General features: G+C 42.1%; 1 protein-coding gene across 1 annotated transcript in view; it reads right to left on the bottom strand.

The window, feature by feature from the left end:
- STAB1 (stabilin 1) overlaps nucleotides 1-15,474 on the bottom strand; it is a 318,385-nt gene that overhangs the window by 206,044 nt on the left and 96,867 nt on the right. The window contains exons 21-23 of the mRNA XM_044300459.1: nucleotides 14,396-14,482; nucleotides 11,563-11,674; nucleotides 5,062-5,248 (exon numbers count right to left, since the gene is read on the bottom strand). Of these exons, the coding sequence (XP_044156394.1) occupies nucleotides 5,062-5,248; nucleotides 11,563-11,674; nucleotides 14,396-14,482 (386 nt within the window). The remainder of the gene's footprint in view (nucleotides 1-5,061; nucleotides 5,249-11,562; nucleotides 11,675-14,395; nucleotides 14,483-15,474) is intronic.

Here is a 15,474-nt window from a genome sequence, read left to right as displayed (position 1 = left end):
CCTGCTGTCACTGACAGTGGGCCCCTGACATAGCAGCTGCACGATTAGCGTGTAGCTGCGATCTCTGAATGGACATTTAACCCCTTAAGGACTTAGGACGTATCGGTACGGCATGGTTCCCGAGTCCTTAAGGACCCATGACGTACCGGTACGTCATGAGTTTAAAATAAGATTGCAGCGCCCCGGGGGTTAATCCGAACGGGCTTTCGGCTGAAATCATTCAGCCGGCATCCTGTCACAACGCCGAGGGGGGTCATGTGACCCCCCCCCCCCCCGTATCGGCGATCGCAGCAAACCGCAGGTCAATTCAGACCTGCGGTTTGCTGCGCTTTTAGCCGATTCTGATCAGACCGCGGGGATCAAACGTTAAAATCCCAGAAATTACGTTTTATTAACCCCCCCCTGCACCCCTGAATGATATTATGTGGGCGGGTGGTGCAGGGGGGGTGTCGCAGGCGGTGCGGGAGGCGGGCGGTGCGGGAGGCGGGATCACGATCCCCCGCCCGCCTCCCCTTGAATAATCGTTGGCTTCTAGTGGGTATACTAGGGTGCCAGCACATTGCTGGCACCCTGGTATAAACGGCTGACATCGGTGATGCGATGTCAGCCGTTTAACCCTTTCCATACAGCGGTCCGTACGGACCGCTATATGGAAAAGGTTAACAGGTCAGGGAGCTCCCTCCCTCTCCCATCGGGGGCTGCTGTGCCTTTGCAGCCCCCCGATGGGAGCGGGAGAGAGCTCCCAGGCAGCCCGCCGACAGACCCGTCCTTACCCTTCCCCGTCTGCGAAGTTCTGAACACTACTGAGCAGACGGGGAAGGTTCCCATGGCAACAGGACGCCTTCTCAGGCATCCTGCTGTCCATGGTGCTGAACAGATCTGTGCTGAAGGCAGAGATCTGTTCAGAAAAAGTGGTAAGTAAAATACAGTACAGTACAATATATATTGTACAGTACTGTATTATACAGACATCAGACCCACTGGATCTTCAAGAACCAAGTGGGTCTGGGTCCAAAAAAATGTAAAAAAAAAGTGAAAAAAGTAAAGATTAAAAAAAAAAACATTTATCACTGAATAAAAAAAAAAAAAAAAAAAAATACACTACACATATTAGGTATCGCCGCGTCCATAACGACCTTATCTATAAAACGGTCATTTTACTTTCCCCGCACGGTGAACGCCATAAAAAAAAAAAAACTATGAGAAAATTGAAATTTTGCCCACCTTACTTCCCAAAAAAGGTAATAAAAGTGATCAAAAAAGTCACATGTACGCCAAAATAGTACCAATCAAACCGTCATCTCATCCCGCAAAAATCATACCCTACCCAAGATAATCGCCCAAAAACTGAAAAAACTATGGCTCTTAGACTATGGAAACACTAAAACATGATTTTTTTTGTTTCAAAAATGAAATCATTGTGTAAAACTTAAATAAATAAATAAAAAGTATACATATTAGGTATCGACGCGTCCGTGACAACCTGCTCTATACCACATGATCTAACATGTCAGATGAATTTTGTAAATAACAAAAAATAAAAACGTGCCAAAAAATCTATTTCTTGTTACCTTGCCGCACAAAAAAGTGTAATATAGAGCAACCAAAAATCATATGTACCCTAAACTAGTACCAACAAAACTGCCACCCTATCCCGTAGTTTCTAAAATGGGGTCACTTTTATGGAGTTTCTACTCTAGGGGTGCATCAGGGGGGCTTCAAATGGGACATGGTGTCAAAAAACCAGTCCAGCAAAATCTGCCTTCCAAAAACCATATGGCATTCCTTTCCTTCTGCGCCCTGCCGTGTGCCCGTACAGCGGTTTACGACCACATATGGGGTGTTTCTGTAAACTACAGAATCAGGGCCATAAATAATGAGTTTTTTTGGCTGTTAACCCTTAAATATTAAAATGGAAAATCTGCTTGCAGCGTTCAGCTGTCCGCCTGGCCTTGCGGAGGCGAGCGGATCCGTTCCGACTTACAATGTAAGTCAATGGGGACGGATCCGCTTGAAGATGACACCATATGGCTCAATCTTCAAGCAGATCCGTCCCCCATTGACTTTCAATGTAAAGTCTGAACGGATCCGCTCAGGCTACTTTCACACTTGAAAACTGCAAAGGTATGTGGATAGCTCACCACCCTCCTCAGTAAGGTAGGGGTGCTCTAGCCGAAAGACTGCTCACTCTAACAGTCCAAGAAAATAGAATAAATGAAAAAAGGCGGCTGGCACTCACTATGTGGTTTCACATCAAACAACAATTTATTATAATCACTATACCGCTAATATGACAATAAAATACATATAATATAAAAATGGTATTTGGCAGAGAATTATTTATTCTCCAACAGAGACTTTATTCATTTTTGGTGCGGTTTATGACCCAATATAATAAGATACTTTGCATTTTATTATTTATTTTTTAGGGGATTTTTTAATTACCATTTTTATATTATATGTATTTTATTGTCATATTAGCGGTATAGTGATTATAATAAATTGTTGTTTGATGTGAAACCACATAGTGAGTGCCAGCCGCCTTTTTTCATTTATTCTACTTTCACACTTAGAAAATTTTTCTAAGTTCTAATGCAGACGGATCCGTTCTGAACGGAGCCACCGTCTGCATTATTATGTGAGGATCCGTTCAGAACTGATCCGATCGAACGCTAGTGTGAAAGTAGCCTTAGCTGTATTGTAGGTGGTATTTGATGCCCTAAAAATATTCTGGGAGAGCACTTCATACTATGCTTGATAAAGACTACATAGTAGTCGAAACGTTGCTGATTTTTATGAGCCTTTTTGTACTAATTTTCATGGACTAACTATTAATAAAGAACCTTTCGATGAACATGCTGCCGTCAACCTCTACTTGATGACCTAAGGATAGGTCATCAATTTAAAACCCCTGCACAACCCCTTTAAGTCTTTTTGTAATTTTAAACATCGCTTGTATTTAGCAAACGTTTCTGGGAAAACCCCTTAACTGGTGACAGGATCACAGTACACATAATTAGGCCATGCTCTTTCTTCCATCCATTCATTTCTCGATCTTCTTTTTGTACAAGCATTTTGCTTTTGCTAATAAGTTTTTCAATACAGTATCCTGAGGAAATTACCACATGAAGTTTTACTAGAGGGGCTGTAGATCTACTTTCAAGGGAATCCGTCAGGAATTTTGACCATGCTAAACTGATGACACCAATAGGTAAGGTGTAAGGTGAGCGGTACAAGCATACTGTTAAGGGAAATATGGCTTTCAGCCAGAACCCTTATCCTGATGACCACACAAATATGCCTAATAATTGGACCCAGTGGTATTCACCCATTCAGTATGGCCAGTAGCATTGTGTCCCTTGTTAGCATATCTAAGGCAGTTGAACAACATCCTCTTGAACAAGAGATGGGGGAAGATATTTGGGTGGTCACAGGGTGGAGTCTATGGTGGGGGGAAGGGACACAGCAAGATATAGGTGAAAGTTGGGAGTGAGGCTGGCTCTCTCTTCCTGCCACCCACTGGACCAACAGCACTTCAGGAGCAAGCTAAGTTATATGTGTGCGTATGTGGGTATGTATATAAGTATAGTATCCCAGTAGACTTTATATGTGTACATATAGATATGACTCTCTATATGTACATATACTAATGGTCAGGTACTGGATGTGAGTTGGTTAGAAGAGTAGATCCAGTAGACTGTATATTAGTGGACTCTGGATATACTGTATATACATACACATTATTAGCCACATTTGCTTAGCATCCAGGGTGAGCAGGAACTGAGGTGGCTGTGTGTGGTGGTGTCCTCTATGTATTGTGTTATCTGTATCTTTATGTATGATGTCTATTGCTTTGTCATCTCTATGTTATCAGTAAACTATTTTTATATATAAGTATCTGCGAGGGTTGTGTGTTGCTCCTGTAGTATATGAAGGACTGGAAGAGGTGTAATTATACACAGGATATTCGGGTTGTATGGGAAACAAGGGCAACATGCTAGGAATAGAATAGAAGGGATGGAAAACGGAGCTATACATAAATCTCAATTTTCCAAGAAGCAAAAATCCCCTCTTCACATACCTTGTGGAGTTTTTATTATCAGGAGTAGTGTGAATATGAGCTTTTATTCTGTAAGTTTATGCTGTTGCAAGTGCCCAGGAGAAGAAGCTTCACTGTGATGTGCTTACTGCATTGAGCTGCTTCGCATCCCCTCCCCTCTGCTCTGGGTGACAACTGTAGTGGTCTCCGGGTTGGATGCTACAACTGTCACTTAGAGTAGAGGAGAGGAGCTGTGAAACAGATCAATACAGAGAACACTTTACTGTGAATCCTTACCCTGGGCACTTGGTGGAGCAGAATCTAGGCAATATTTTTACTACTCTTGATTAGTGTTGAGCGAAGCGAGCTTCGAATGCTACATCCAAAGTCGCTTTGTTCAAAACTTCAGAATAATACTGTTTGGAGATCTGTCTCCGTACAGTATTAGAATGTATGGGCTCCAATGAGCCGAAGTTAGTTATTCACGAAGTCGCATGTGACTTTGTTGAATAACTTCAGTAGTTTATTTTTAAAGTGGAAAACCACTTTAAAACTTGAAACCGAACTCGGCTTCGGGTCCGAGGTACTAGTTGAAACCAAAGCAGAGTTCCGTTTCAAGTTTTTCACTTTAAAAATCAACTACCGAAGTTATTTAACGACGTCACATGCAATTTCATGAAAAACTAACTTCGGCTCTTCGCAGCCCATACATTCTAATACTGTATGGAGAAGGATCTCCGTACAGTAATAATCCAAAGCTTTGAACGAAGCGACTTCGGATGTAGCATCCGAAGCTTGCTTCGCTCAACACTACTCCTGATAATAAAAGCTCCACAAAAGGAAAGTTTTTACTGCTCTCCCCAGCCCCTACTTAGTGCTGTCAGCAGTTTAGCACGGCCAAAACTGCTGACTGAGTCCCTTTTAAACTACACATAAAAAGTTGCAAAAAACATTGGAAGCCTTCATTTTTAAACTTCCTTGTTATAATCTGCAAATGACAGAATGGGAAACTCACAAGTTACCTTGTCACGTTCTCCGTAGATAAACACACTGCATTAATATGACAATATTGGGTCATATTTAAAGATGCACATGGTTCAGCACCTTGGTCGCAAAATTCTCCAATGTAACCTTTATTACAGCGACCCCCTTGACAAACTCCACGGCTCCCTGGCCGGTTGTCACAGACTCCATGCACACATCTGCAGTCTAAAAAGAAAAAAGCACATATACACTGTTATTTAACGGCAATTTTTTTTATTGAATGACAGTGCAATTTGTGCAATTTGTTAACTCTAACCTAGTTGCATGAACCTGGTCATGTGACGTCAAGTCTGACCAGCAGCCCAGAGCTTTCTCTAATACGTAAACAGGAACTCTCCCATGTGGCTGACTTCCTGTGAACTACAGGTGGACATCATCACTAGAGATGAGCGAATTTCTCAAACATTTGATTTGTCCGGTTCGCCAAATTTTCCGAAAAAATTTGGTTTAATCCGATCTTATTTGTGGCGAATTGCGTTAAAAAGCTTCTATTTCCTGGCTGCAGGTTAAACAATACTGTGAGTCAGTATAATATGTAGATGACAGGCGTCACTCTTAAAATCACTGCACACTTCACTTATTTGGGCAGTTACGGGGCCAAAACTGACCAAATAACTCAAGTGTCAATGTTAACGTCAGGTATAAAGAACCGTGCAGAGGCCCAAAATCCTACTATAGCGTGAAAGAGCGCACTCTTTTTACACCAATTCACTGATTCCACATAGATTTCTACAGAACCTGTTCTATTTAACGCTTATACAAGTAAAGCCGCCTGACAGAGTGGAGAGGGTGTCAGCAGTAAGCTTGTGTTGACATCACTGATTATTTTGCCCTTCCTCTGACCTGTCAGAACAATAACCCCAAAAAGACGGATCCTGTCTGTGGAGCATCCGCCTTCACTCGGTCAGCATTTGGTCAGTATTTCTAAAGCCAAACAAAAACAGGAGTGGAACCAAAACAGAGATGACACGTAAATGGAATATTTGCATGTCTTCTGTGTTTTGTACCCACTCCTGCTTTTGGCTACCAAATCATAAGCCAATTCTGATGCAAAATAGGAACTATGTCATGCAGGCCTTACAGCTGTTACATAGACAGGATCCGTTGTGCATCTCATTTTTCCTTCCTTCTGACAGATCAGAAGAAGGGTCAAATAAATGATGATATCAGCCAGGCCGAAAGGCAAAAGTATGGCCAACTCAACTAGTGGGGAGGGTGGGAACAGCATGAGAAGTCCACAAATTGGCCCTATGAGAAACAATAGTGGTGAGGTGGAAGCAGAATGAGGAGACCACAGAGTGCCCCAATGAAAGAGTCTGGAGGTGGCAGCAGCCTCAGGAGGTGGCCACAGAGTGGCACAATGACAGAGTGAGGAGGTGGCAGAAGCAGCATCAGGAGGCCACAGGGTGGCACAATGACAGTGTGGAGGTGGCAGCAGCAGCATAAGGAGACCTAAGTGGTGAGGTGGCAGCAGCATCAGGAGAGCACAGAGTGACCCGTTGACAGAGTGGGGAGGTGGGTTGCAATATCAGTACCAGCTGAAGATGGTGGGTGAAAGAAGGAGCACTTGGCATCAGATGTGTGGCATCAGGCGGGTGGCAGCATCAGAATAGTAGCTGAGGCAGGTAGCCAGAAGAAACCAGTCTCTTTTGTCAAAGTGTTGGTGTGGCACCATGGATGATCTAGTCTGATGCATCAGGCATTTGTGGGTGAAGATCCTGGCTGATCCACGCCTGATTCATTTTGAAAAAGGTCAGTCTCTCCACATTTTAGGTGGACAGGCGAGTTCTGCTTGGGGTAACTATGGCCCCCACCGCACTAAACACCCGCTCTGATGCCACAATACTGGCCGGGCAGGACAGCTTTTCCAGGACAAACTCTGCCAGTAGCGGCCACAAATCCAGTTTGGCTGCCCAGTAGTCCGGCAGATGCAACCTGTGCCTGCGCCAAAAACATTTAGGCCTCTGCCACTCCCCTGTGCAGGGCCTGGCACTTCTCTGTCTGACATACTGTTAGATCAAATAAATAAATAAAAAGGAAATGAAAACACCCCCAAAAAAGTCTGTAATTTTCTCACTTCACCACACAACGGGTAATAAGCCCTTTTTTTTCCATTAATACACTCCAAAAAGGGCTTTAGAACATATAACTGCACCGTTGAACGGCAAATAGGCCCTTTCTTTTTTCCACTTATACACGCCACAAAAGGCTTTAAAACACATAACTGCACCGCAGAACAGCAAATAATATAGATTTTTTGCCACTAATACACGCCAAAAAGGGCTTTAGAACATATAACTGCACCGCTGAATGACAAATATATATTTTTTTGCCACTAATACAGGCCAAAAAGTGCTAATTTTCTCACTTCACCACACAACGGCAAATACTTTTTTTGTGCCACTAATACACGCCCAAAACATCTTTAGAACATATGACTGCACCGCTGAACGGCAAATAGGCCCTTAATTTTTTTCACTTATACACGCCACAAAAGGCTTTAGAACACATAACTGCACCGCAGAACAGCAAATAATTAATATTTTTTTTACCACTAATACACGCCAAAAAGGGCTGTCATTTTCTCACTTCACCACACAACGGCTAATAAGCCCTTTTTTCCCCACTAATACAAGCCAAAAAATGGTTTAGAACATATAACTACACCGCACAAGGGCAAATAAGACATAGAAATATTTCCTTGTAATAAACCCTGTTAATAGCTGTATCAAACAGCACGTGCACCCCAATAACAAGAACGCTTTGCTGGAATTACAGAGCTGTATAATGGCAATTTGGATCCTCAGTCAGTGCAGCAAGATGTAATAGGATTGTTCCTATTACCCAGGCTGTAAACTCGCCTACTGAACCTTGTTCTGTTTCAATACTGTGGAATGATACCTGAACTTCTGTACAGCAAAATAATAAATGTAAAGTCTTTCCTAGCAGTGTCCCTAGCGCCTGCTGACATCTTTCCCTGCACTAAGTACACTGAAAAATGGCAGAATCCAAGATGGCTCAGGCTATTTATAGGGCTGTGACATCACAGGGCTGGCTGGCTGCTGATTGGCTGCATGCAAGGCATTGTGGGTGATCAGAGTTCCTTGCTCCATGTCCTAACACGTGCAGCAGCCATTTTAGGAAAAAATGTGATTCGTAACCACGAAGCGTGAGGAAATTCGGACTTGGTGCGAATCAAATTTTTCAGGAAATTCGGATCGAATTCCACTTTGTCAACTTCGATTCGCTCATCTCTCTAATCATCACCTATTAAATCCCTACTGACAGCTCCCCACCCTCCATGTTTCTCTGTATATCCCTGTATTCTGCTGGAGATACAGTATAATGTCTCCCCCATATAAAGGACCAGGAGTGCAGCTATACAGGTCCTTCTCAAAAAATTTGCATATTGTGATAAAGTTCATTATTTTCTGTAATGTACTGATAAACATTAGACTTTCATATATTTTAGATTCATTACACACCAACTGAAGTAGTTCAAGCCTTTTATTGTTTTAATATTGATGATTTTGGCATACAGCTCATGAAAACCCAAAATTCCTATCTCAAAAAATTAGCATATCATGAAAAGGTTCTCTAAACGAGCTATTAACCTAATCATCTGAATCCACTAATTAACTCTAAACACCTGCAAAAGATTCCTGAGGCTTTTAAAAACTCCCAGCCTGGTTCATTACTCAAAACCGCAATCATGTGTAAGACTGCCGACCTGACTGCTGTCCAGAAGGCCATCATTGACACCCTCAAGCAAGAGGGTAAGACACAGAAAGAAATTTCTGAACGAATAGGCTGCTCCCAGAGTGCTGTATCAAGGCACCTCAGTGGGAAGTCTGTGGGAAGTAAAAAGTGTGGCCGAAAATGCTGCACAACGAGAAGAGGTGACCGGACCCTGAGGAAGATTGTGGAGAAGGACCGATTCCAGACCTTGGGGGAGCTGCGGAAGCAGTGGACTGAGTCTGGAGTAGAAACATCCAGAGCCACCGTGTACAGGCGTGTGCAGGAAATGGGCTACAGGTGCCGCATTCCCCAGAGATAGCGGCAGAAGCGCCTGACCTGGGCTACAGAGAAGCAGCACTGGACTGTTGCTCAGTGGTCCAAAGTACTTTTTTCGGATGAAAGCAAATTTTGCATGTCATTCGGAAATCAAGATGCCAGAGTCTGGAGGAAGACTGGGGAGAGGGAAATGCCAAAATGCCTGAAGTCCAGTGTCAAGTACCCACAGTCAGTGATATCCTGGGGTGCCATGTCAGCTGCTGGTGTTGGTCCACTGTGTTTTATCAAGGGCAGGGTCAATGCAGCTAGCTATCAGGAGATTTTGGAGCACTTCATGCTTCCATCTGCTGAAAAGCTTTATGGAGATGAAGATTTCATTTTTCAGCACGACCTGGCACCTGCTCACAGTGCCAAAACCACTGGTAAATGGTTTACTGACCATGGTATTACTGTGCTCAATTGGCCTGCCAACTCTCCTGACCTGAACCCCATAGAGAATCTGTGGGATATTGGGAAGAGAAAGTTGAGAGACGCAAGACCCAACACTCTGGATGAGCTTAAGGCCGCTATCGAAGCATCCTGGGCCTCCATAACACCTCAGCAGGGCCACAGGCTGATTGCCTCCATGCCACGCCGCATTGAAGCAGTCATTTCTGCAAAAGGATTCCCCACCAAGTATTGAGTGCATAACTGAACATAATTATTTGAAGGTTGACTTTTTTTGTATTAAAAACACTTTTCTTTTATTGGTCGGATGAAATATGCTAATTTTTTGAGATAGGAAATTTGGGTTTTCATGAGCTGTATGCCAAAATCATCAATATTAAAACAATAAAAGGCTTGAACTACTTCAGTTGGTGTGTAATGAATCTAAAATATATGAAAGTCTAATGTTTATCAGTACATTACAGAAAATAATTAACTTTATCACAATATGCTAATTTTTTGAGAAGGGCCTGTATAGTAGGTGAGGCTATTCAGTGATTAGCTGCAATTCTATAAACCTCCTGACTCCTACTACCTGCCTGTACTATCTGTGTGTGCTGACTCTCCAGTGTAGTTCTATGAGATGTAGCTTCACACGGGTCTCCCTGCCTCCTCTGACAGGAGAAAGATGACAGGGTAGAGTGGGGAGAAAGGGCTCAAGCTGTATCACATCGGAAACATGGAGACCTTGTAGTGTGAGGGGACAGCAGCACTGTGTCACTGATCTGCCATGGCTGCCCTAAGAGGACTCAGAGCAGTGCAGTGTGGTGAGACCACCTCCTCTGTCTCTGCAAAGATAAGCATGATGGGATTCATTAGGAAAACCATATTTGAGGAAAGAATGAATCAAGATGGCTGACAGCCTACAAATTACACATCAAATAAAACTAGCATATTCAAGGCATACACAAGAGCCTCTATCTTATTAATAATGGCATATCCTGCACTATATAGGCAAAAGAATAAAAAACCATGGGGTGCTTCTTTATGCTACAGTGGAACAACCTTTTCACATGTGCATCCATCACTTAACCTAGAGACTAATTTTCCTTCACTGAAGGTAGTAAATACTGAACACTTCTACTGGAGGAACAGCAAGCAGAGATCTTGAAACATGAAGAACTGCTACAGAAAGTGTATCAGAAAATTGAAAAACGTTTCACAATACAAGAAGTAACCTGTTCATTTTAGTCCAGAAACAGGCTAGTTCTAGTCTATGGGGATAAGTTATCATTCCATTTTTGTGACTTTTTGCGATTTTACGATGATCTTGCCATGTTTGGATGGTGGGTGTGGTTAGCTATGTTAAAGGGCATCTGTCAGCAGATTTGTACCTATGATACTGGCTGACCTGTTACATGGGCGCTTGGCAGCTGAAGACATCTGTGCTGGTCCCATGTTCATATGTGTCTACATTGCAGAGAACAATCATGTTTTAATATATGCAAATCAGCCTCTAGGAGCAACGGGGGCGTGTCCACTACTCCTAAAGGCTCTGCTCTCTCTGCAACTGCCGCATCCTCTGCACTTTGATTTACAGGGACAGGCAGCGAAAATGTCATCAAGCCTGGCCATCTCAATCAAAGTGCAGAGGGAGTTGCAGTGCCTCTAGGTGTAACAGTAACGCCCCAGTTGCCCCTAGAGGCTCGTTTGCATATATTAAAGCATAATTTTTCTCAGCAATGAGGACACATATGAACATGGAACCAACACAGATGTCTTCAGCTGCCAAGTGCACATGTAACAGGTCCGCCAGTGTCATAGGTACAAATCTGCTGACAGATGCCCTTTAAATTATTTTCACTCTAGATTTATCAATATGATTTTTATTAATAAGTAGGGAGTGAGAATGAACTTAGAAAAGTGTCTTGGAGGAAATGTGAAATGTCATTTAAAAAGCATCAATGCACAGAACAATCTGCTATTATATAAATGCAATAAATGTGCTGTTTATTTGCCCAAACCCACTGCCCACTCACCTTCTTCACAGTCATCGCCGTGTTTATTGGGATCAGTGCAGATATGACAAGCAACTCCTTTATATTTTGAAAAACACATGCACTTCCCATTCCCACCGATGCCATCATTGCACTGTATGGAATCAGAGAAAGGTTGAGTCAGAATGTGTGTGACCAAGGTGGTCTTGGAAAAGCAAAGCTCAAGTCCTTTTTTTTTTCTTTTCTTTTTTATTAAACTATAATGTTTCCATACTAAATAAAACATCAAGATTATAATTTCTATTCCCTTAAACCCTCCCCTCAATTCCCTCCCAAACTCCCACCCCTTTGCGATGCGCCTCCCCTCCCCCGACAAAAAAGACGGGACTGGGATAGTGAGAAGGTTGAAGTAGGAAAAATTAAAGGTTATATTCTCCCCATACCTAAAACCATTTATCCTCAGAATGTCTTTGTTTATATAAGATGTTTTCATACCTTTTTATCTTATTAACAAGATTTAACCATGTGTTCATACTTGGAGCATTAGATGAGAACCAAGCCTGTGCAATCAGAAGCCTTGCCAAAAATATTATTTTATCAAAAGAATCCGTTAGTACTTATGGCGCCCTACCTTGGAAAGATCGCTTAAGATCCAAGACTCTACCGTAAATGGAATCACAACTTTCAACTTTTGGATAATATAGTTATGTATTGCCCCCAATATTCTGTTAGTTCTATACAAGTCCAGAACATGTATAAATGATTGGCTTCAGGTACATCACACTGTGGACAGTTAGAAGTGTTTCTAAAACCCAATTTATTAAGCCATAAAGGTGTAACTGCAAATTCTGTGTAAAATATTAAATTGAACCAATATATGATTAAAAGTTATGAGAAACTAGTCCCATATTAACGAATATATTATCCCAATCATCCAGTTGAACTATTGGGCAGTCCCTTCTCCAGGCCTTTTGTCCAGGAGACTGTAAATTAGTAAATCGTGCTTTAAGTAAATGTTTATAACATTGTAAAATCTTAACCCTCTGTGCTGACTTTACTATTAGATCATGCAAAAATGTGGAGGCATCTATGTGAAAAAGGGATTTTTCTTTTATTCTAGAAAGTGCCGAACACAACTGAAAATACTGAAACCAAGATAAATAAGATATATTTTCTCTTTGTGCTAACTCCAAAAATAAAAAAAATATGCCCATTCCCAACCACCTGTGCAAGATAGCAAATATTATTCTTTTGCCAATACTGATCCCCAACCAATTCATGTAGGCCTGTAAATATTAATTATGCCAAAGGGGCCTACAACCAAGGGAGCCCTTTATTCCCAGCCAGTCTTTAATTGCACTCCAGGACTTAGTAAATAACTTCACAGCAACCCTATATTCCTGTTGGGAATTGATTAATTGGCTGGATTCCAATAATAGCAAAGATATTGTCATGTAAAGAATTCTTCACCAAAGCTCTACAAAGTGGGCTCTTCTCCCATTCATAATACAGCCATAGCCTATATGCTATAAAATAGCCCTTAAAGCAGGGAAGATTTAATCCTCCCTGTTCCGACTTATAAAAATGCTCCAATTTAAGCCTCACTCGCTTTCTGCCCAAAAGTAGATCATTACTAATTCTCTCAATCAATTTAAAAAAGTCTATCTTTAATCCATACTGGGGAGTTCCTGAGGATATACAGTAGTTGGGGCAGAATCACCATCTTCCCCAGAGATATTCGGCTCTAGATAACAGGAATCAAAGCCATATCTTTATTTTAGATCTCAATTTTGTTATCAGTGGGATCAAAGATGTAAAAAACCTATAATCTTAGAAGAAATAGTAATCCCCAAACATTGAAATGAATCGGTGATCCTCAAATTGCTAACCAACTCCTCAGTAAGAGGTTCTAATCTGTCTAAAGGCAAAAGAATGGTTTCAGACCAATTGAAATCAAGGCCTGAGACTTCACCCAAAAAGTTAACAACTCGAATAACCCTCAAAAGTGTGGTGTTAGTATGTTGTATATAAAATAGAACATCGTCGGCATATAAAGAAATACGATCTTCTGTTCCCAATGTCCCAAACCCTTAGATCCCAGGATTCTGCCTGACCCTAACAGTCAGGGACTCAAATACGATCTTCTGTTCCCAATGTCCCAAACCCTTCGATCCCAGGATTCTGCCTGACCCTGACAGTCAGGGACTCAATATAAATATCAAATAATAAAGGAGAGAGTGGACATTCTTGACTAGTGCCTCTCTCCAAGGAAATACATCTTGTAAGCATCTGAGTAATATTCAACCTCGCCTTAGGGGATTTGTAGAGAAGCTTAACCATATTTATGAACTTAATACCAAATCCCATCTTCTCTAATACCCTCCAGAGGAATCTCCACTCCACCCTGTTGAAGGCCTTAGAGACATCCAAGGACAGGATGGAGCGAAAGGGCCCCCTGGGAGGACTGGGTATTGGCAAAAAGATGGTGCAAATTATAATGCGTACCCTTATTAGGAATAAAACCATTTTGATCAGGATGTATAATAGATGAAATAACTTTAGACAACCTAGTGGTGAGAATCCTTGAAAAGAGCCTAACATCTGTATTTAGTAAAGAGATCGGCCTATATAAACTCATATCTAAAGGATCTTTACCTTTTTTCAGTATTAATACTATTATAGCTGCTGTCATAGATTCCGGAAGAATTACCGTCCTTTAATGCCTCAGCAAATACCTTCAGAAGACAGGGAAAAACAACCTCCCTATATTTGCGATAAAATTCATATGGGAAAGCTCATGTCCTTCAAAGAAGATCACTTCTTTTTATTCAGCAAAAGTCTAAAGCACAATCTACATAATCACATGCACACTTACACTTCCTCGTCCATAGCATGGATTTGAGAACCCACCCGGGCACGGCCTGCAGTCGGGACCATAAAACCCTCCACAGCATCCGTTCACCTGAAAGAACCAAGATATTTCCATCTTTAACATTGGAATAGCAGCTTTCTTTACTCTTTGTAAGGGCTCAAGCTCATGTGGCGGACGGCCCATATTGCGGCCTGCAAACAGCGGGTTCACAATATAGCGCCGGATCACGGATGGAGAGGTGAGGAACGGAGGTACGAACACCACGGAAGTACTACAGAGAGCTTCTGTGGGGTTTCTCTCCATGCCTCAGCATTGCCAAAAAAATCGGACGGTTTATTTTCTTTGTGGTGCGGACAGATCACGGACCCATTCAAGTCGCACAGATGGTGCCAGTGCATTGGGGACCGCAAATATATAGATAGACAAATAGATAGATAGATAGATAGACAGATATAGTATTTTGTACCTCTTTTGTTACCACACATACAGGGAGTGCAGAATTATTAGGCAAATGAGTATTTTGACCACATCATCCTCTTTATGCATGTTGTCTTACTCCAAGCTGTATAGGCTCGAAAGCCTACTACCAATTAAGCATATTAGGTGATGTGCATCTCTGTAATGAGAAGGGGTGTGGTCTAATTACATCAACACCCTATATCAGGTGTGCATAATTATTAGGCAACTTCCTTTCCTTTGGCAAAATGGGTCAAAAGAAGGACTTGACAGGCTCAGAAAAGGCAAAAATAGTGAGATATCTTGCAGAGGGATGCAGCACTCTTAAAATTGCAAAGCTTCTGAAGCGTGATCATCGAACAATCAAGCGTTTCATTCAAAATAGTCAACAGGGTCGCAAGAAGCGTGTGGAAAAACCAAGGCGCAAAATAACTGCCCATGAACTGAGAAAAGTCAAGCGTGCAGCTGCCAAGATGCCACTTGCCACCAGTTTGGCCATATTTCAGAGCTGCAACATCACTGGAGTGCCCAAAAGCACATGGCCAAGGTAAGAAAGGCTGAAAGACGACCACCACTAAACAAGACACACAAGCTGAAACGTCAAGACTGATTTTTCTAAGGTTTTA

This window comes from Bufo gargarizans, chromosome 7, assembly GCF_014858855.1.
Source record: "Bufo gargarizans isolate SCDJY-AF-19 chromosome 7, ASM1485885v1, whole genome shotgun sequence".
NCBI classification, from domain to species: Eukaryota; Metazoa; Chordata; class Amphibia; order Anura; family Bufonidae; genus Bufo; species Bufo gargarizans.
Note: the sequence above shows the minus strand (reverse complement) of the source record. Positions and strands in the feature narration are given on the sequence as shown.